This window comes from Capra hircus, chromosome 13 (genome assembly GCF_001704415.2).
Source record: "Capra hircus breed San Clemente chromosome 13, ASM170441v1, whole genome shotgun sequence".
NCBI lineage: Eukaryota > Metazoa > Chordata > Mammalia > Artiodactyla > Bovidae > Capra > Capra hircus.
Window position 1 is genome coordinate 16,849,977 of NC_030820.1, and position 8,336 is coordinate 16,858,312.

An 8,336-nucleotide genomic window follows, 5' to 3' on the forward strand; every position below is an offset into this window, starting at 1 on the left:
TTCTGCAGCAGCTACTAGGCTCGAATCTCATCCAGCCTCGCTTGGCACGTTATGAAGGTGAGGCTCTTGACAAGGTCAGTAACTTGCTCAAAGTGACAGGAAGAACGCAGCCAGAATTCCAACAACCGTCTGATTCCAATAGTCTTTGGATTGGTTTTGACCACTGTCCATCCCAAACGACTCCCACCACATCCACTTTAAAATATAGCTTTCCTCCTCTAAGGATTCCACCTCAATTAGGGTTCCACTTCCTTATTTCAAACTCCAGGAGATGCCATGGCCTGAACTCTTACCCACAGGCATCTCATCTGCACCACAGACCAACTTGCATGGAACTCAACCAGACAGGGCTCCTGTTCCATTGCCCTTCATGCTCCTCAGAGCGCTGTGACCAGGGCCTTCCTCCCCCATCACCCCCCCGCATAAACCTCTGCTGTTGGGAACAGGCTGTTCGTTGCTGGAAACCACCTTGAGCTTTGGCCTGAAACACTCTTCCCTGGTCAAGCACGGGAGCCATCCCTGTTTTTCCAACAGTCTTAGGCAGAGGCACCCAGGATCTCTGTAGACTCAACATTAGGAGCACCAAAGAGCAGAAAACGGGAAGGAGACCAGGGCAGCACTTAACATCGCCCGGACCGGATTCCGGAGGAGTTCCTGAGCCGGCTGGGGATAAAGGCACCTCTGCTGGCCATGCCAAGTGGCCGAAGGGATGGTATGGGCGGGAGGTGGCAGGCTCACCTGAGGAAGAAGAAGTAGGAGTAACCCTGGACCACGGTGTGGGAGTGACAGGAGAAGTAGCCCAGGCCCGTGAGGTTGAGCCTGGAGCCCGCGGGCACCTCGAGCATGCTGCCCCACGCCTGGTCGCACAGCATCTCGATCTCAGCGGAGTAGAAGAGCCCCGCGTCGCTGGCCTCATACTGCCAGGGCAGGTAGTTGTACAGGCCGTGCACCTCCTCGTGCAGCGCCAGCACCTTGGCGTACACGATGATCTCGGCCAGCTCGGCTCGGCAGCCCTCGCTCAGGGGTCTCCACTCGGAGGGCAGCTGGCAGCCGCGGGCGGCCCCCAGCCCGCCGGCCAGGCAGAGCGCGGCGAACAGCAGCGGGCGCAGCATGCCGGCGGCTGGGGCGGGCGGCGGGAGCCGCCGGGTGGGCGCCGCGCCCCAGGCGCGCTACCCGGGGCGCATGGCCGGGGTGGGGAGGCCCGCGGCGGCAGCGAGAGCGTCGGGGAGCCCGAAGTGCCGGGCCCCACCAGCGGGAGGGGCAGCCCGGGGCGCTCGGCTCCGCGCACCGCTGCGGAACTCAGCGCGCTGCTCCCTCCTCCGCCGGGATCCCCCTGCCGGGCCCCGCTTGGGAGGCTTTTAAAAGGGCACGGGGAGGGCCGGCCGCCGCCGCCTCCTGCCCCCCGTGGCTGGGGCGTGGGCGGCAGCGGGAGGGGCGGAGGCGGGAAGCCGTCCAGGGGCGCGCGGTGCTGGGGAGACGGCGCAGTCGGCGCTGGACCGGGAGCCCCCGAGCTCGGTGTTTGCGCCAGCTCGGAGGTCCGCTGCCGAAAAGTCAGTGTGGGGCGAGGCGGCCCAGTCCTCTTCCGGCGCCCTGCACACCTACCAGGTGGAAGCTTTCAGGCACAAAGCGCGCTCCAGACATGGCCTTCTTAGAATGATTGCCGTCAATTGCCATGAGTACTCAGCGTACGTTTTTGTATTTTCTGAGGAGTTCATTTACACTCAAATGGCACAGAAATCTAACTTTACCGTCGCAGAGTTTACCTTGGAAATTCTGTGTGATCTAAAAAACTTTCCTGAATCTCTCTCTCCCTTTCCATCTCTTATGTTTTAATGATGCTCTTAGCAAAGCCTTCAACATCTGAAAAGCCAAAGCCACATTGCTTGGATTTTCCTTCAGCTACATGGTCTCATGATTGACCTCATTCCCTCTTTCAGATTCTGAACTCCCTACACCTGAGAAATAGGTTCAGAGGCTCCAAAGAGCTTTTCACGAGTCAATGAGTGACTCTGAAGAGACCTAAACTCCACAGTTAAATCTTTATTTCTAAACGAGGCAGTTCCTTTTATCTCCCAATTGCCTTAATTATTCTTCATGTAGTAAGAAAAAAAAGATTATTTGTAAGTATAAATATTTTATATAGTAAAAACATCATATATATGAAATAGCATGGGTATAATATACACATCATCATACATATGTCATACATATTATATTTACAATAAGTTGATAAGCAAAACTGCTGTAAAATGGAAGGCTCTTTGTTCTGCAAGCATCTTATTAACCAGGCTTTCTGCAAGTTTAAGTCTTAGAACTCAGCCAAAGTCTTCTCTGACTGAAAGGAGGAGTTCTTAGGGAATTCGGAAAGGAAACGTAAGGAGAAAAGTGGGGAGGGGGGAAGAGAGAAAATCCCAAGGCCTCACATCCCGTGACAACCAGATCTTCCTGTGATCCCCGTCTTCAGTTAGGACAATTAAATTCATGCATGCTTCTTGTGACAGGGCAGAAATCCAGCTGGCGTGAGGCAGGGACTCAGAGAAGAGGCCATGAGCAGCATGATCTCAGGGAACCAGAAGACCCTGGGAAGGCTTTGGGCTTGCCTTGAAGTGAAATGGCCAGGACTCCAGCCAGTGTGGCCCAGCTTCTGAGGGAATGTAGGCTAAAGATCCATAAGATCACACCAATCCAGAATCCAACCGGTGACTCAACAGACAGATGTGTGCTTAATCGGTCAGTCATGTCCTGCTCTTTGCGACCTCAGGGACTGTAGCCTCCCAGGTGCCTCTGTTCATGGGATTCTCCAGGCAAGAGTACTGGAGTGGGTTGCCATGCCCTCCTCCAGGGGATCTTCCCAACCCAGGGATCGAACCCAGATCTCCCACATTGCAGGCAGATTCTTTACCGTCTGAGCCACCAGGAAAGCGGTGACTCAATGGACCAGATTCTTCTTCCTACAAGATCATCTGTGTTGGAAGAGGAAAGAAGTAAGAGTAAGAGCTCCTCACAGACAATAACTAACCTCTACAGAGCTGGAAGTCAGCCTGGAGCCTCAATTAATTCTGTAGAAAACAGTTATATTGAGGGATGCAAGTGGACAGTAGTCCCGCTGGTATATGACTCCTCCCGACAACCCCACCACCACCACGGGAGATGGTAGAGTTAAGCTTTTCCCACAGGGAGAAATGGCATTTGAGGATGGCATCAGACAACCTACGTTAGGACTGCCCGCTTGTCTCTCCTTCAATATACGAATTAAAACGTTTCATAACGTCTTAGTCCGTTCAGGGTGCCATGGCAAAATACCACAGCCTGAGGGGCTTAAACAACAGACATTTATTTCCCACAGTGCTGGAGGCTGGAAGTCCGAGATCAGGGTGTCAGTGGGACTGGTTCCAGGCTAGTAACAGCCCCTCTCCTCTGCGTCCCCACATGGCCTGTCTTCTTTATACATGTAGAGAGACAGAAATGTCTGGCCCTTCTAAGGACACCAGGCCTATCAGATTAGACCGCACTCATGTGACCTCATTTAACCTTAATCACTTCCGTAAAGGTGCTATCTTCAAATACAATCTCATTGGGGGTTAAAACTTGAACAGAAGAATTCAGGGCAGGGAGGAGGGGATGTGAGCAAGGGACAGAATTCAATCCATAACGGTCACTAAGCAGGTGTTCTGCAGGTTTGTAGAGAAAGAGGGGATATAAAATGGTTTATATTTCTGGCACGCTAACTTAGAGCAAGCATTGCCAAATTATAATATTAACAATAACAACTGCTAACATTTATTTATTCACCACTTACTACGTGCCAAGCACTATTGTAACATATTACCTATGTTATCGTAATGAATGCTCCAAGCACTCAAAATGGGCACTGCTATCATCCTCAGTTTAGAGACAGGGGACTTAGGTACGGAGAGGTTAATTGACTTACCCAGGATCACATGGCCAGAAAGGAACTGAGCCAGAATTCAAACACCAGCATCAGATTTCAGAGTTCATGTTCTTAACTACAGCATTAAAATATGGACAAAACAAGCAATGTTTTAAAGGCACAGGTGGGCCCTTTATCAAGAAACAAGTAGAGGGGACTTCCCTGGTGGTCTGTGGCTAAGCCTCCATGCTCCACATTCAGGGAACCCAGCTTCAATCCCTAATCCAGGAACTATATCCCACATGTCACAACTAAAACCCTGTGCAGCCAAATAAATAACTGAATATTTAAAAAGAAGCTGAGTATATAAATAGTAATAACCTTCCCAGAATCGCCAGTGATGGCTAAGTGAGGGAGTAACCGGACTAACATTAATTTTGTTTTCACCAGCAGCCCTGCTCTATTTTAAGTTGTTTAATTTATTTTAAGTTAGTGCTGTAACTTATGCAGACAAGAGAATAAGGAAGTTTTTCTTTAAATTATATCTAGTGCTTCAGAGGCCTGGAAAAAGTTTTTCTGTTTCTACAGACCTGAAGACCCTGATTATTCTTTCCGTTTAGATGAACAAATGAGTAAAAATCAGTATGCGCAGCTGATGTCTCTCTTGTTATATAAACTGGACAGAATCAAAACTCTTCCAGTGCTACCCAGAATGCATTTTCTGGATGCAGGGGCCTGTGAGGGTTGTCCTTCTCCTGGGTTCTTCACAGACACATCAGTCATGCTTTGCTTCTCTGGAAGGTCTAGCAGAGTGCCTCCCTGATTGGGGTTGTTCACCTGGAGCCCTGGACATATGTGAGCATCCCCTGGTGAGTAGCTCCCCTTTGGAGACCAAGATCTCCAAAGAAGCAGAGCTCAAGGAAGTCAGGATGGGAAGCAAAAATTCTACAACTGGGTTGTGGGTTCAGTAGTGAAACAAGCCGCTTCCACCCCTTGATTACAAGACCCGTATGTTCTGGCTGAGGGGGGAAGATTTAGCACCATTATGCTTCAAATATACACTGTATCCTTCACAGCATGTACAGAACCCTTTAAGACTGCACCCCACCCTTTCAGGATGTCGACTCCCTCCTGACACACTTGAGTCTTCATCAGCTGTCACACTGTCTCAGTAAGCTTTCAAAGTTTGCCCAGTTGTTTCTAGGTGATGGCGTTCTTGGTAAAACCAGCTAATTCCACGGCCAAGGGCACGTTGCTGTAGTCCCTTTGCCATCAAAGAAGAGATGCTATGAAAATCACTGATCAGAAGCAATGCTACAGGAAGTACCACAATGCTGGAAAATGGGTTCTGTGGGTTCTGTGGACAGAATTCCTAGAAGAAGCACTGTGGGGCAGGAAAGGCAGATGTGCACCTAGAATGTATCTACTCCAGCGAGGACAAGTCTCTGCTCCCTCCAAGATGGAAGAGGTTCAGTGTAGTCTCTCCAGTCATTTCAGTCACTCGGTTGTGACTGACTCTTTGCAACCTCATGGACTGCCGCACGCCAGGCTTCCCTGTTCATCACCAGCTCCCAGAGCTTGCTCAAGCTCATGTCCATTGAGTCAGAGATGCCATCCAAACAGCTCATCCTCTGTCATCCCCCTTTCCCCCTGCCTTCAATCCTTCCCAGCATCAGGGTCTTTTCAAATGAGTCAGTTCTTTACATCAGGTGGCCAAAGTTTAGAGCTTCAGCATCATTTCTTCCAATGAATATTCAGGACTGATTTCCTTTAGAATTGACTGGTTTGATCTCTTTGTAACCCAAGGGACTCTCAAGAGTCTTCTGCAACACCACACAGTTCAAAAGCATCAATTCTTTGGTGCTTAGCCTTCTTTATGGTCCAACTCTCACATCCATACATGACTACTGGAAAAACCATAGCTTTGACTAGACGAACCTTTGTCAGCCAAGTAATGTGTATGCTGTCTAGGTTGGTCATCGGAGATGGTGATGGCACCCCACTCCAGTACTCTTGCCTGGAAAATCCCATGGACAGAGAAGCCTGGTAGGCTGTAGTCCATGGGGTCAGGAAGAGTCAGACACGACTGAGCGACTTCCCTTTCACTTTTCACTTTCATGCATTGGAGAAGGAAATGGCAACCCACTCCAGTGTTCTTGCCTGGAGAATCCCAGGGATGGGGGAGCCTGGTGGGCTGCCGTCTATGGAGTCACACAGAGTCGGACATGACTGAAGTGACTTAGCAGCAGCAGGTTGGTCATAGCTTTTCTTCCAAGGAACAAGCATCTTTAATTTCATGGCTGCAGTCACCATCTGCAGTGATTTTGGGCCCCCCCAAAATAAAATCTCTCACTGTTTCTATTGTTTCCCCCATCTATTTGCCATGAAGTGATGGGACCAGATGCCACGATCTTGTTTTTTGAATGTTGAGTTTTAAGCCAGCTTTTTCACTCTCCTCTTTCACTTTCATCAAGAGGCTATTTAGTTCCTCTTCACCTTCTACCATAAAGGTGGTGTCATCTGCATATCTGAGGTTATTGATATTTCCCCTGGCAATCTTGGTTCCAGCTTGTGCTTCATCCAGCCCATCGTTTCGCATGGTGTACTCTGCATATAAGCTCAATAAGCAGGGTGACAATATACAGCTTTGACGTACTCCTCTCCCAATTTGGAACCAGTCCATTGTTCCATGTCCGGTTCCAACTATTGCATTTTATCCTCATACAGATTTCTCAGGAGACAGGTTAGGTGGTCTGCTATTCCCATCTCTTTAAGAATTTTCCACAGTTTGTCATGATCCACAAAGTCAAAGGCTTTAGCGGAGCCAATGAAGCAGAAGTAGATATTTTTCTGGAATTCTCTTGCTCTTTCTATGATCCAACAGATACTGGCAATGTTATCTCTGGTTCCTCTGCCTTTTCTAAATCCAGCTTGAACATCTGAAAGTTCACGGTTCACATACTGTTGAAGTCTGGCTTGGAGAATTTTGAGCATTACTTTGTTAACAAGTGAAATGAGTGCAATTGTGTGGTAGTTTGAATAATCTTTGGCACTGCCTTTCTTTGGGATTGGAATGAAAACAGCCTTTTTCCAGTACTGTGGCCACTGCTGAGTTTTCCAAATTTGCTGGCATATTGAGTGCAGCACTCTCACAGCATCATCTTTTAGGATTTGAAATAGCTCAACAGGAATTTCATCACCTCCACTAGCATTGTTCGTAGTGATGCTTCCTAAGGCCCACTTGACTTCACACCAGGATGTCTGGCTCTAGTTGAGTGATCACACCATCATGGTTATCTGGATCACGAAGACCTTTTTTGTATAGTTCTTCTGTGTAGTCTTGCCCCCTCTTCTTAATACCTTCTGCTTCTGTTAGATTCATGCCATTTCTGCCCTTTGTTATGCCTGTCTTTGCATGAAATGTTCTCTTCATATCTCTAATTTTCTTGAAGCGATCTCTAGGTTTTCCTTTTCTATTGTTTTCCTCTATTTCTTTGCATTGATCACTTAGGAAGGCTTTCTTATTTCTACTTGCTATTCTTTGGAACTCTGCATTCAGATGAATATATCTTTCCTTTTCTCTTTTTCCTTTTGCTTCTTCTTTTCTCAGCTATTTGTAAGGCCTCCTCAGACAATCATCTTTCCTTTTTGTGTTTCTTTTTCTCAGGGATGGTCTTGACCCCTGCCTCCTGTACAGTGTTATGAACCTCCATCTATAGTTCTTCAGGCTCTCCGTCTATCAGATCTAGTCCCTTGAATCTGTTTGTCGCTTCCACTGTATAATCATAAGGGATTTGATTTAGGTCATACCTGAATGGCCTAGTGGTTTCCCTACTTTCTTCAATTTAAGTCTGAAGTTTGCAATAAAGAGTTCACAATCTGAGCCACAGGCAGCTCCTGGGACATAATAAGGCATTGGTACAGGTCCCTACTACTGACAGAGTAAGCCCTCAGCCTTGGGCTGACCTTAGTAAGATAGATTCAGGAACACAAAGTGAGCAAATACTGGTGGGAAAATGGTACCAACTGACTCGCTCAACACCAGGTTGCCACAAAACTTCAGTTTGTAAATAACATATCTGTAAAGTGCAATGAAGTGAAGCATAATGTAAAAATATATGCCTATATCCTGCTGCTAAGTCACCTCAGTCGTGTCCGACTCCTAGCAACCCCATTGACGGCAGTCCACCAGGCTCCTCCATCCATGGGATTTTCCAGGCAAGAGTACTGGAGTGGGGTGCCATTGCCTTCTCCGCCTATATCCTAAGTATATACAAATATAGGTATGTCCTGATATATATTATATACACATATATACATATCATGTTGGTGATATTATATGTATAGATATACCTTCCTCTGTTGTTCTGACCATGCCTGACCAGCACTCTATCCAATCAAGCCCCTGCACCTGTCTTTTTAATACTGTGCATGTGGAACAGGCCTGACCAGAGACATGCGGAAA

At 47.9% G+C, this 8,336-nt stretch overlaps 1 protein-coding gene across 1 annotated transcript in view; it reads right to left on the reverse strand.

Annotated features, from left to right (window-relative positions):
- CCDC3 (coiled-coil domain containing 3) overlaps positions 1-1,349 on the reverse strand; it is an 87,303-nt gene extending 85,954 nt beyond the window's left edge. Inside the window, exon 1 of the mRNA XM_018057014.1 lies at positions 739-1,349. Coding sequence (XP_017912503.1) covers positions 739-1,112 — 374 coding nt within the window. The 5' untranslated portion in view covers positions 1,113-1,349. The remainder of the gene's footprint in view (positions 1-738) is intronic.